The sequence below is a fragment of the Rattus norvegicus genome, chromosome 8, assembly GCF_036323735.1.
Source record: "Rattus norvegicus strain BN/NHsdMcwi chromosome 8, GRCr8, whole genome shotgun sequence".
NCBI lineage: Eukaryota > Metazoa > Chordata > Mammalia > Rodentia > Muridae > Rattus > Rattus norvegicus.
In genome coordinates, this window is record NC_086026.1 from 127,818,049 (window position 1) to 127,831,681 (window position 13,633).

At 49.8% G+C, this 13,633-nt stretch overlaps 1 protein-coding gene across 3 annotated transcripts; it reads right to left on the reverse strand.

Annotated features, from left to right (window-relative positions):
* Window positions 1-386: 386 nt before the first annotated feature.
* Window positions 387-13,319, reverse strand: LOC120094289 (solute carrier family 22 member 13-like). 3 transcript variants are annotated; one of them, XM_063266484.1, is made up of 11 exons: window positions 12,914-13,319; window positions 4,952-5,055; window positions 4,570-4,724; window positions 4,204-4,372; window positions 3,910-4,030; window positions 3,729-3,823; window positions 3,299-3,513; window positions 3,002-3,110; window positions 2,381-2,596; window positions 2,108-2,181; window positions 387-533 (listed from the first exon to the last, which is right to left on the reverse strand). In XM_063266484.1, exons 1-11 carry the CDS (start codon window positions 13,289-13,291, stop codon window positions 508-510), a joined length of 1,662 nt encoding a protein of 553 aa, XP_063122554.1. In that variant the 5' UTR covers window positions 13,292-13,319; the 3' UTR covers window positions 387-507. The 3 variants fall into 3 exon arrangements, with proteins under 3 accessions (XP_063122554.1, XP_038938647.1, XP_063122555.1); XM_039082719.2 differs by lacking the exon at window positions 387-533 and having other exon boundaries at window positions 1,044-2,181; window positions 12,914-13,291; XM_063266485.1 differs by lacking the exons at window positions 387-533; window positions 2,381-2,596 and having other exon boundaries at window positions 1,044-2,181; window positions 12,914-13,291.
* Between the last annotated feature and the right edge of the window lie 314 nt (window positions 13,320-13,633).

Here is a 13,633-nt window from a genome sequence, read left to right on the forward strand (position 1 = left end):
ACCATTCATAACAGTAGCAAAATTATAGCCATAAAGTAGTAACAAAGTAACTTTCCAGTTGGGGTCACACAGCATGAGGAACTGTATTAAGGGTCACAGCATTAGGAAGGTTGAGGACCACTGATGCATATGATGCTGTGAAGTCTTGCTGGCAGCTTGAGATGTTGCCTGGATGACAGCTTCAGTCTGCAGTGACCTCTGGGAGAAACATGTCTTTAGTTTTTGAATGAGGGAACTCTTTGAGTAGCATTCTCAGTCCAGGCTCTTCCTGTGAATGAACTTCTATTTTTACAAATTCTAGTCTTTCATACGGGGGGCTTATCTTTAAGTGAAGAGAGGGGGTTTCTTTTCGATGGTGCTAATTCATCTAACAATTATGGTGCTTGCTCTGCACTTTCTTTATTTGAAACTTCAAATTGCTCATACTGCATTCCCAACAAGGTTCACTTGTTTCTTATCTTTCTGCTCTCTCACGCTGTAGATCTGAATACATAAGCAATGGCCGTATCACAGCCTGAAGAGTTCTGGATTCTCTGAAAGAAACAAAACAAAACAACCTCACTGTTTTGAATCTGGCTTCACTCAATTTCTTGCAGGATAGAATGCAGCCTAATTCTTTGTCAAAATAGATGATCAAAGGCTTCCAAGCCCAGTTCCTAGAGAGTCCTTGTTTCCCTGTGAAGCCTCCTAAGTTGAATGAGACTGCTGCATTTCTCTGAGCATGCTGATCTTACAAGCTCCCAGTAGAACAGCCCACAAAAGCCTGCTTACAGTATTTTAGGGATCCCCCGGCCCAAAATTCCAAGTTCACATGCATCTCTTTACAAACTTTCCCCAAAGGCCTAGGAATCGTCATGGTCAGATCTATCACAGAAAGCCCGAACCTTCTGTAGCATTCTCTGTTACTTTTCTCTTTGTTATGACAACATAACAAAGCGACTAAAGAAAGAAGAACTGATCCTGCTTTACAGTGTGAGGGTACAGTTTAATCCGTGCTGTCACCATGGGCGGAAGTAAACAGTATGACTCTGGTCTCAGCACCGTTCATGGCTTTATTTATTTATTGAGTTCAGGGCCATAGCCAATAGGATACTGCCCACATTCAGGGAAGGTCTTCCCTCCTCAGTGAAACTTCTGAAAACAGCTAGACAGACACCAGCCACAGATGTCCTTCCTTAGTCATTCCAATCAGTCATGTTGACAATGAAAATTAAGCATTACAGATTGAAAATATTTCTCCAAGACATATATAATCCCAAAGAAATGTAAGAGATAATGTCAACAGAGACCCTAAAGGCAAGTCTGGGAATACAGCTCGTAAGACAGAACAACAAAAACAAAAGCCACAGGCAAACCCTTGTAGAATACTGTGTCAGCTAAGGATCCCACTAAGTCTCCCCAGGATGACAATCACTGCCAAGGAAGGAGCACCAACACCCGGCCACATCGCTCGGAGAAGTCGAGGGCATCAGCCTGGAACTGCACTTTCCCATTTTTGCTTCTCAGCAGAGGAACATGCAGCATAAGCAAGCTGAAGAGCATGATTGTCTGTGATCTCAGAAGAGAGCAGTAGGACATATCCATGACTGGATGCCAGCGGACAGGGACAGCGCTGCTCTCTTGGAGGAGGAGGCGGAGGAGGAGGTGACCAAGGGTGAAGGGGGGATGCTAAAGCATCGGTGTGCTCTGGAAATGGTTTCACAGTGTTCTCAAGGCTTTGCATTGCGGACATGAGGCCTGGGCGTGGCTATGTGAAGACTGATGGGACATGTAAGAGGCCTGACCAAGGAGGAGAGTGGTACTAGCTCTTCCCATGCTCATGCTTGTGATGAGATAGCTCGCCTATGAATGTACTCTTTCCAGTGGGATCCCATTCACCATGACACACCCACAGACACACAGAGGACCCTAATGCAGTCATGGTACTGAGCAGGAAGTCAGACAGAGGGGTAAATCAGACAGAGGTAAACAAGGAGGTGGGTCCTGTCCAATCACAACAAGCGGGCCTGTCCCTCCTTCAAAGCAGAGCCCACTGACACCCACTGTGTAATCAGGTGCTGTATGTGAACTGGTCCTTAACAACCACAATCAGAACAAGGAGCACTACCAATGCTAACTCCTGGGATAAAGCTTCTTCCGTTGGCCTCCATTTCTTTTTCAAGGGACTGTGTCACTGAGGACCTACAAAAGGGGGAAAAAAAGCAGTCAGTGGCTGCCAGTGATGCAGTCCCATGATCAATGCCTTTATCAGCTCTAGCAGGAAAATGACCTACAGTTATCTGTGGCACCATGTTGCTCAGTAAGCAAGGATTAACTAATAATGGACCAATGGTGACTGGGAGGCCTGGGTCTAGGGAGAGGCCAAGAAGTCTGTGCTCACCGTGGGGGGCCCCCCTGCTCCAGGTCCTGGAGGGTGTCCTTCAGGGTCTGGCCTCTTGTCTCAGGCAGCAGAGCACACAGTAGGCCTGCCCCAATGGGGAGGCTGCCAAAGATCAGCATGGGAATCGCCTTGTGGTACTGTTCCAGCAGCATCACAAGGGGTGTGATGATGCCCCCGACCCTGGAGAAGATGCTCACCAACCCCATGCCTGTTTGCCTGGGGAGAGCAGCACAAGCTAAGCCTCCACCCACTGAGGAGGCCACACTCACTCCACAGCTGGGAGGCCTAGGTCTCAGCCACCTTTGGTCTGGCCAGGGGGAGAGCTTCCTGGACCACCCGGCCCCCTCGGGCTTCCCCTGTCACCCAAGAGACCCAAGCTGCTTTGTTCCTCTCCTGGGAGCACTCCTCCCTCTCCTCTCAGTTTCTTCTGCCCCACAGTCACACCCTCACATGGCCAGGGCCTGCTCTGTCTACAAGGACACCTTGGTGAATGGCACTAGACTTCCTAGACCCTGAAGGCAGCTCACTGGCTGGCTGTCGGCTGGCAGCACAGGAGCAGAGGGGCTGGGTGATATTAAATCCCCAGGGCCAAGCATCGAGAGTCACCCCAGCAGCTCTCACCTGATGATGGTGGGGAGGAGCTCAGCAGTGTACACATAGGAAATGGTGAAGGCAGCAGACGAGGCAAACTTCCCCACCACAGCCAGTGCAGTGGCCACTGTGGGAAGATCTGCAGGGAAGTGCAGGACAGCCACACAGAGAGAAGGACACTCGTCACCTGAGCCTGCACACCTCCCTGTATACTCAAATGCCTCCCCTCTACACCCACACCCTGGGGAAGCCCTCGGTCTTGGAGGGGGTGGGGCAATGGCTCTGGCCATGGCAGGGAGGGAGAGGGGGTGGAACACAGCCTGGTACCTCCTGGGATGAAGATGATGATGACACACATGACACCAGCAAGGGTCAGGGTACAGAGCTGGCTCCACTTCCGACCCAGCTTCTCCATCATGGGGATGCTGGAAAGACGGGCAGGTACTTCCACTACTCCGAATATTACCTGTGTCAGGTAGATGTCCAGACCAAAGTCCCCCACTTGGAAGCCGAGTCCATAGTACAGCAGGCTGTCCACAAACCTAAAAGTACCCAAGCATCCTTGTCACTGCCAGTGTACAACAAGTCACGCCCAAAGGAACATCCTGGCTTTACGAGTTCACACCAGGAGACATGGGCACCTGAGGAGAAACCATCCCACTTACAGCCTCTGTCCACCCTCCAGTGACACACAGCAGAAGAACACCGGTAGCACTCTGGATCTGTTCTAAGGGAGGGACAAGGCCCTGGCACTTACCAGACAGCTATGAGAATCAGAGTCACCTTCCTGAGCTGAGGGTGTCTGAAAAGATCCAAGGCATTCCCCGAGGGGCCTGTCTTCTCAGGGACCAGCTACAAGAAGGGCAGAGTGAGGGGCCAGGACACAGGCATGGACATTGGCTTGAGTTGGGGGTGGGCCTTCACCTGCCCACAGGTACCTGGTTCAGGAGCTCAGAGGCAAGTGGCCGGCCGTTCACCAAGGCTGCCTTCTGGACCAGCTGTTTGGCCTCCTCTGTCCTTCCTTGAGAGAGGAGCCACCGTGGAGATTCTGGCAGAACCCTGCCAACCACACATGGTCGTGATGCTGGAGTCTTGAGCTCTGTGCAGCCACCCAGAGTTCCCGTGCACACTGAGTCTCCCACCCGAGCTCCACAGGCTCCCTCCTCTGGGTCCTGCATCCTGCCACAGTGCTCCCAAGTAGGGTGGCCTGTCGCTGGCAAGGGTCTCCTTACCAGAAATAGAAGACAAGCAGGAAGATGGGTGTGGTGCCTATTATCTGAAGGAGTCTCCAGTTTCGGACACCATAGGCCAGTCCTGCTAACGCCATCAGCCCAAGGGCAAAGTTGCTCTGGGCCAGGACCATGGCTCGTGTCCTCCGGGATGTTCCCACCCACTCTGAAACTGTGAAGACAAAATCTAAGACTCGTCTGAATATTCTCAGTCGCCTTCTGGGGGTTTTCCAGCCTGTCAGAGATGTGGTCAGCCCCAACATAGAGAATCCTGCTGGGGCCCTTTTGAGCGCAGTTGCCTAATCCCATTCCCAGGTAATTTCAGGGCTCTGACTCTGAGGAAGAAGGCTCCTGGGCCCAGATACTCACGCAGGACATTGCTGCTCAGTAAAAATCCAGCGTTGGCAGTAGCCAAGGCAAAGCGTAGGGTCATATAGAGCTCAAAGCTGGACACAAAGGCTGTAGCCATACTTGCGATGCCTGACAGAAGCAGCTGCATTAGGAGGGAGGGTCTGCGGCCAATCCTGAGGTAACAGAGGGACAGGTTTTGAAATGGAAAGGCTGCCCCAGGACTGAATTAAGAGAGCCCCTGGCAAGCCTATTCTGGTCAGAGTGGGGAGATAGGATTTTTCCTTAGAGACCCATCTGAAGGAAGGCAATAGGACTTATCCTGAGGGCCACTAGCATGGCTCCAGGGGATAACTGAGCCGGCACCGGAAGCCTAGAAGCCTGCTGGATCAGGAGCTCATACCAGTCACAGACAGGCCCAAAGACTAGGGCCCCCACTAGGAGCCCCGCCATGAACACCGACTGCGAGGTCCTCTTCAGGTTCTCCCGCTCACACACCAGGTCAAACTGAGGAAAAAACATACTCATGTTAAGAGCAGGTGCAGAATCCAAGGTCAACTCCACTATCTGGGCCCCCCGCCCCCGCTACACACACTGAATTCCAAGGCAACTCACAGCAACACAGTGGACACGTGATAGTTAAAATCTAAAGAGAAGGGGCTGGAGAGATGGCTCAGTGGTTAAGTGCACTGACTGCTCTTCCAGAGGCCCTGAGTTCAAATCCCTGCAACCACATGGTGGCTCACAGCCATCTGTAATGGGATCCAATGCCCTCTTCTGGTGTGTCTGAAGACAGTGGCAGTGTACTCACATTCATAAAGTAAATTTAAAAAAAAAAATCTAAACAGAAATATAGCAACCTTTGACTTCTGTTCAGTATCACAACTTGCCTAAGAATTCACAATTTAACAGAGGGTACAACTCCTTTCCTTCCAACAACATTCAAGTTACACAGCATCTTGTCACTTGCTTTGATGAAAACCAAAAATGAGGGTGGCAGTGTCGGAGGACCAAGACGCTTGTGCAGCCTCTGCACCACAGACATCCTGTTAGAATGTCTCAGTCTTCTCAAGAACTAAGTAGAGTATCTTTTCTTTCCATTCTTATTTTTCTGTTGCTATGATTAAAAAAAAACAATGATGAAAGGCAGGCAGGGTTTATTTGGTTTGCACTTCCAGGTCCCAGACTATCACTGAGGGAAGCCAGGGCAGGAGCTCAAGGCAGGGACAGAGGCAGGAGTCCTGGAGGAAGGCTGATTACTAGTTCACTCTCACTGGTTCACTCTCAGTCCAAGACTACCTGCCCGGAACAGGCCCACCCACTGCGGGCTGGGCCCTCCCCATCAACCCTCAGTCAGGACAACCTCTTACAGGTACAGACAAAGGTTGACAGTAAACTCACCAACACAGTGTATATTGAATTCTTCATTTGTTTATTTTTAGGCAGGGTGCCATGTAGCTCAGGTTGGACTCAAACTCACTTTACAGGCAGGGATGACCTTGACCAATCCATCCTTTCTGCCTGAGTGTTGGGATTACAGGCATGTGTCACAAGGCTTAGCTCTGAGTAATGATGTTTAAAACAATTACTCATTGAAGCCAGAGTACCCACTGTTAAACTATTTGGATCTAATTACTTTATACATAGAACTGCTGGATTGTTTTTTTCTGGCATAGAGACTACCATGTAAACTATTGACATAGTAAGAATGTAAAAATTGGAAACTTCTGACAGAACTCCAATAGCCGCTTTCTGACAGTCTGTTTCCTGTGTAAACTATTCGGGCTAAGTTTTCACATATGGCTGCCCACATGAAACCCAGCTGTGAGGCATTTTCTCAATTAGTGATCAAGGTGGGAGGACCCAGCCCATTGTGGGTGGTGCCATCCCTGGGCTGGTGGTCCTGGGTTCTATAAGAAAGCAGGCTGAGGAAGCCAGGGGAGCAAGCCAGTATGCAGCACCCCTCCATGGCCTCTGCATCAGCTCCTGCTTCCTGACCCGCTTGAGTTCCAGTCCTGACTTCCTTTGGTGATGAACAGCAATGGGGAAGTGTAAGCTGAATAAACCCTTTCCTCCCCAACTTACTTCTTGGTCCTGATGTTTGTGCAGGAGTGGAAACCCTGACTAAGACACCAGGAGTACCCAGGAAAGGAGCATGGGCACCCACATTTCCCTGCAGACGGGTCTACCACATACACACTGATCCCCGTCCTGCCAGGCTGTGGCCCCGAGTGTGATTTCTGTGCCCTTGTGTGGATCAGCCTCTTCGTGAATGCTTAGGCGGGAACCTGCCCTGGGAAGGTCTTCCATTGATCATCACACCTATACATTCTGTGCCAGCAAAGAGTGGGTTCCTACCAAAGCATTCATGGGAGGGACTAGGATAAAGGTCTGCACCACCATGCCTGGCTATTCCCCGCCCCTGTATTTAGAGTCACAAGGGTTGGCTTTGTAGACAATAATGTGTCACGATGTGGAAAGGTGAGAAATGCCTTCTAGGTGTTTCTTGAGCCAATCAAGGTGATTGGACAGCTCGTGTCAGTGTCTTTGGCTTCAAGTCCTTTGCCTTGTCATGATCAACACCCCAAGCTGGTCAAAAGCGCTCTGGCTGGCTGGAAACACTGACTTAGAGTCAGCTGGCAGTAGGTAGAGGTAAGATGTGTCTGTTGTATGCATGAAATTAAACCGAGTAAAGACTAAAGGAATGTTTTGAAATGGGTTGATGAATAAACGAACTAAAACTTAACACCAGCCACTTGATCAGTTAAACAATTTAGCAAGAAATTAACCAACCCTGGAGCTACCACGCTCACAGTTCTCTAAGACAACAGTTCGTTCCATTTGGAGGACCTGAGGGGAGGTCCCCCAAGTGAACTGCCTCTGAGCGAAGCAAGGCAAGGTGTGAAACTTAGCCGCTGTCCTTCCCTGTTCTTCACAGCTCGGGTCTTGTCTCTCGACTAGAGAATTACTTGCAAGGAAGACATCGCTTAAAATGGATGAAAGTAGCTGGGAGCCTGCTGCAGCCAGGCTCCACAGGCAGAGCTGAGGAGCGAGCTTTGTGTGACCCTGAGCCTCTTAGCCAGTTTGCCTGTGTCTTGGTCTCCATCCATGCAAAGTCGGGAATAAAGTCGACTGGGCTGTGACCTGATACGATCAGGTCATCTGTTAACACTTCCAGACCAGTGGCTGCTACACAGATGCTCCCAGTTTAGCTGAGATGACGGTGTGCTGTGCCTGTGGCCACAGAGCTGGGTGGGTGGGTGGGTGTGTGTGTGTGTGTGTGTGTGTGTGTGTGTACGCACACGCGCGCGCAGAACTTTGCAAACACAAATGCCAAGTCTGGCAGCCCTGGTCCATAGCCCCATTTGCCACCTCCCCTTAGTTTCTAACCCTGGTGGCTTATGTCCTGGTCAAGGCTCACCACTGTGTTGTTCAGAAGCAGCACCTGAGAGCTGCAGGCCCTCGGGCATGCTCAGTCTCAGGTGCAGGTGCTATGCAGCTGACCGCAAGGGATGGCAGGTTCCAATGTGGCACGCCAGTCATCACCCTCTTTGGCTTTCCCCAAGTGTGTTTGGCCCAGTAGCTGGTTCTGCCCAAGCCCAATTGTAGTGGCCTACAGAAAGCCACTCCCATGATATGTCCCTCCCCAGTCACTAACCCTCAATGGCTCTCTTGGGTTTCTAAGAGAAGGTTTTAATTCCTGGGCACCGCATCTGGGATATTTCTCAGATCCTTTTATGCCAGTATCCCTCAACTATCCCTCTAGAGTCTTAAAAGGGCTGTTCTCTCTGCTTTTCCTTCCCTCTGATTGAAATGCCCCTGATCCCTGGACGGGTCACACCGCTGTAGCTCACTGACAGTAGATCCATGTCTCTTCATCAGCCTATGTGGACAGGAAGGCCAGGCATGTTCCCATCTTACTGAGGTTGGGAATGCAGGTACATCAAGAGCACAGTCTATCATGAAACACGATCTCTTCCAATCTGTGTGGTTTGCATTTCCATTTGAATATGAAGTCACAGGTTATCGAAAGGAAAGCATCTGCTCAAGGAGGGGCCGGGCGGGGGTTGGTGCACAGAGCCCTCCTTTGAGAGAGCTGCTTTGGAACAGAGCTTGGGACTGCCATGTGGAACAGGACACAGATTTCCAAAGGTGACACAGGTGTGCATGGCCAGGGAGTCTGAGGTAGGAGGTAGCACGTGAGGGGAGATGGACGGGTTGCAGACTGTTTGCTTCTGCTCTCAGGTTATAATCCATCGCTGAGGGAAGTCAAGTCAGGAGCCCCGAGCAGGAAAGGAGCCATGCTGTGGGCTCCCCAGCTCCCTGGCTACCTTCCTTATACAACTCAGGTCCACTGCCTAGAGGTGGCATTCTCCACAATGGGCTTATATCAATTAGCAATCAAGAAAATGTCCCCCACAGACATGACCACCGGCGACTGTGACCGGGCAATCCCTCAGTTGAGGATCCCTATTTCCAGATAACTCTCGTTTGTATTGTGTTGAGAAGAAAGCTAGCAGAGTGTCTCAGTTAGGGTCTTACTGCTGTGAGCAGACACCATGACCAAGGCAAGTCTTATAAGGATAACATTTAATCGGGGCTGGCTTACAGGTTCAGAGGTTCAGTCCATTATCATCAAGGCGGGAACATGGCAGCATCCAGGCAGGCATGGTGCAGGAGGAGCTGAGAGTTCTACATCTTCCTCTGAAGGTGGCTAGCAGAAGACTGGCTTCCTGGCAGCTAGGATTAGGGTCTTAAATCCCACACCCACAGCGACACACCCACTCCAACAAGGCCACACCTCCTAATAGTGCCAGTCCCTGGGCCAAGCATATGCAAACCAAGGGGCTTCCCCCTTTGTCAATTCATCACCTGTTACACTGTAACTTTCTTCTCTTGTTTGTCCCCAAGATCTTACATCAACACCGTGATGTAAAATACACTACTTAAAACTCGCTCAGTTTTTAAATTTTTCAGAGTTTTAAGAGATCAATGTCTCTTTAAAAATCTAAAGTCTCTGAACAGTGGGCTCCTGTAAAATTAAGCAACAACAACAAGTTATATACTTCCTTCCTCCCCAAATAGAAGAGTAGGGACAATCCAACAAATCCTAACTCCAACAGTGTGCAGAGCTCAATCCAGCGTCTGCGACGCACCCCGAGCTTCTCAATCCAGCGTCTGTGACGCACCCCGCGCTTCTCAATCCAGCATCTGTAATGCATCCTGAGCTTCTGGCTTCCAAGCGGCTTGGGAGGTCCCCCTTCCCTGACTCCATTATCCAAACACACACAGCCCACCTTGTACCTGAGGCTGGCCTCTGAACTCTCTTTAGGGATTCCCATACTGCCACATGGTTCTAGGCTTGAGCTGCTCCTCATGACCCCCTTAACCTTGCACCTACTGTGCCTTTAAAATCAGAACCACATGGAAGACTCTTTACTTATTGCCACGTCCAGCTACCAGCTGGAGATGAAGCCATTCCTCACCCTCCAACCCCCAGATCATAGCTTCTGTGTACTGGCTCTGAGGAAACATTTTACAAAATATTTCACCTCACTGATGATGGTCTCTATTAGTCATAGATGATTTCAGCCCCAGATGACCAGCATCCATTGTCCCAGCAAAGCAAATGTTTCATTTCTGCACATTCTTAATCCGACATATGATGACTGCGATGCCAATGGTTGCTGCTTCCCTCTGAAACCTCACAAGCTGTCCACCAGCTGAATGTCCCTCAGTATCCCAGATGCCACAGACAAGCACTTGACTGCTTTTCACTCCAAGTCCCAACGTCTTCCGCAGTCCCCAAACCAGCATGCTTAGGACCAGCACGGCTACCCCACCCTGGTGTCAATCCTACTTTTCTGTGACCAGAAACAGCTTGTGGAGGGAATGGTTAACTTGGCTTACAGACTACAGTCCATAACCAAGAGCATCCAATGCAGGCATCTAAAAGCAAGAACTGGTGTTAAACCGAGGCTTTCTCTCAATTTTTGTCACTTTTTAAATATACACATTATTACCACGAGTATTAAAGGACAAACAAAAGGAGGTCCCAACTCCTTCCAAACTTCCCATCCAGTCTCTGCGCTCTTGACTCTCCCTTCTCTGAGGACCCTAGACATAACATACACCCGCTGCCTGAGGTCAGGCTTGCTTTGGATCTTGTCTACAAAGGAGTCCTTACTCTCTGTCAACATTCTGTGGAGTTTCTAGTGCCATAGCATCAAACACTACCTCTTCAAGAAGGCAGAAGTAACCATTAGGTCTGAGTCCATCCGCCCTGCATTTCTGCACTAAGGACCATGTCTTCCATGACCAGTGGGATTCTGGAAGGTGAAGAACAAGGCGCTGCTCTCCTTTGACTGTGCTCATACCTTCTGGGCTGGACGAACAGCACATGCTGTGGACAAGACTTAGTGTAGGCTCAGAGTAATCTACAAGGCTCAATGAACCTTAAAGATACTGCCGTTTGGCCAGGTGGGCAGAGCAATTCTGTGCAGTTATAAGTGTGCTCCAAACATGAGAGGGGTAACCGGGGTCAGAATCTACCATGTGGTGATGCCAGGGAATCATGGAGAGGCCTAGAGCAGAGGTTCTCAACCTGTGGCTTTCAACCCCTTTAGGGACCTGGAGAGATGGCTCAATGGTTAAGAACACTGACTGCTCTTCCAGAGGTCCTGAGTTCAGTTCCCAGCAACCACATGGTGGCTCACAACCATCTGTAATAAAATCTGGTGCCCTCTTCTGGCACACAGATAGAGCACTGATATATATAAAGTAAATAAGTAAATCAACTCCTTTAGGGGTCAAATGACCCCCTTATGGGGGTTGCATATCAGATATTTACATTGCAACTCATAACAGTAGCAAGATTATGAACTATCAATAAATACAACTTTATAGTTGTGGGTCACCACAACATGAGGACCTATATCAAAGGGTTATAGCATCAGGAAAGTTGGGAGGTACTAGTCCAGAGTCTTCCAGGCAAGGTAGGAATTCACTGAATCAGGCTAACAGAGTCTGTGATTAGGAGAGTCCTTAAGACTCTAGCTGCACAGGACGAGGGGCAGGGAGACAGACTGGAGAGTTCCAGGCGGGACACACTCTTGGACTTGGAAGGAGTATTACAGTCCCATCCAAAAAAGTGAATGTTTCACTTTAATTAAAACATTGTTTCTAAAGCCATCTAAAAATGCATGTTTTTTCAAATGCGTGTAGGGGAGGGAAGTGAATGTTTAATCTGTGGGATTGAGGTCTGCAACCAGAAATATGAGAATGCAGCAACCCCCCTCAGAGTCCACTCTCTCGGGTCAGTGGACTCTCCATATGTGCTCCTTTGCTGACAAGAAAGGCAGGGCTGGATAGCGGGGATCCAGCAGAGTAGCCCTGGCACGTGACCAGCTTCCTATACTGTGTTGCAGGAAGAGAAATTCATTTATCTACTTGAATTTCTAAGAGAATAGGGCCAGTAGATGCAAATGTTTGGTTATACACACAAGAATCATGGGGTGTGAAGTATTCTCTGGAATCCTAGAAGCAGGCAGAAAGAGGCCGGGACAGAGGCTGGGAAGTAGGAAGCTGCATGGGATACACAGGAAGGTAGAGGGGTGGATGTGGAAGGAGGGGACATTAGACAAGAAGAAAACATTAGGCGTCTGATCGAGGAGCTTAGAAGTCTTTGGAATAGGTTAACTTACAGCCAGGAAGACTTGTGGGTAAAGGAAGACTCTAGAAGAAAAAGAGAGTGGGGAGTTATGGGTAAGTTGGGGCAGAAATAAAGGCAAGTGGCTGGCCATGTGGCAGAAACTTTGGCATGGGTGGTGTGGGGCAGTACTTTACCTAGGGGACCATCTCTTGTTAACTTTTACTCCTGTGTTATTATCAAGAGCATTAAACAAATAGACAGCAGCAGTAGCAGCAACAGAAAGAGGTTCTGAACCATTGCACACTTCCCGTCTGGTCTCAGCCCAGGCCCCTTCTTTATACATCAGAGTTGAATTCAGTTCCCAGACAGACTGTTACTGCCTGCAGCCTTCTCTGTAAAAGGTTTCCTCTTCTCTGTCAATAGTTTATGGGTATCTTGGTGCCACCAGCTCCACGAAAGGACAGAGGAAAAAGAAACACTGATGGACAACAAGCAAAGCAGAAAATGAGAATGAGAGATGGGTCAACAGAGGACAAAGAGAAACACAGGCTGACACAGGTAAGGGAGAGCTATGTATGAGCATTCAGGCAACCAATGATAGCTATACACAAGCATAGAGGCAGAGCAACAGAGGGTGATCAAAGGCACAGGGTCAGGGGGAACTGACAGAACACACAAGTGGACACACAGACAGCAGCAGGCCATCCGTCCTACCTCGTTCTTTAGGGACGGAGGCCTGTTCTCAGGATAGTCCCAGCCCGAGTCGCAGGCCTGTGTCTCATTGAAGCGGTGGCTCAGGATGTCTTCCAGGCTGGCATTGTCAGGAGGTGGCCGGAACATGAGGCAGGACTCGGGCCTGCCTGCCGTGTCGTTGGGTATGCTGACAGCCAGCTGCTCAGCAGCACTTAGGTTGAAAGTGTGGTTCTTAACCCAGGACACTGAACAGTAGTGAGCCTCATCAAGGACCATGAAGACCTGGCTAAACACGAAGAATGCAGACAGGAAATTGGGGATGCCCATCAGGATGGTCAACCGCACCTGGAAGCGACCAAAATCGCCCACTTCAGCCATGACCTGTGCAAACTGGGCCATGTCTGCTTATCACTGCTTAGTGGAGGAACACCACGCAGGCTTGCTGCTCTGGGCTGTGGTGACAGCTACATTAATATTTAATCTAGCCTTGCTAAGTAAGTTCTGCCTATCAAACCTCCTAGCTGTAGCTAAAATGTGCTGAGTTTGACACTGAAATGCACCCCCACAAAGGTCTCATCTGTTGAAGACTGGGTACCCTGGAGGAGGTGGGGCCTATCTGGAGGAAGTGGGTAATTGGAGGCATGCCTCTGGAGGAGCTATTACAGCCCCCACCCCATCCTGGGCTTCCAGAACACCAGGAGTGTGGCAGCCCTGCTCCAGCATACTTCTGTCATGCTGTCT

Excerpts from the sequence above, each read along its gene's own strand:
- LOC120094289 (XM_039082719.2), bottom strand. The coding sequence starts at position 13,291 with ATGGCCCAGTTTGCACAGGTCATGGCTGAAGTGGGCGATTTTGGTCGC. Across the intron at positions 4,725-4,951 it reads TTTGGGCCTGTCTGTGACTG|GATTGGCCGCAGACCCTCCC; the intron begins GTATGAGCTCCT and ends CTGTTACCTCAG. Across the intron at positions 4,373-4,569 it reads ACTGAGCAGCAATGTCCTGC|TTTCAGAGTGGGTGGGAACA; the intron begins GTGAGTATCTGG and ends TTGTCTTCACAG.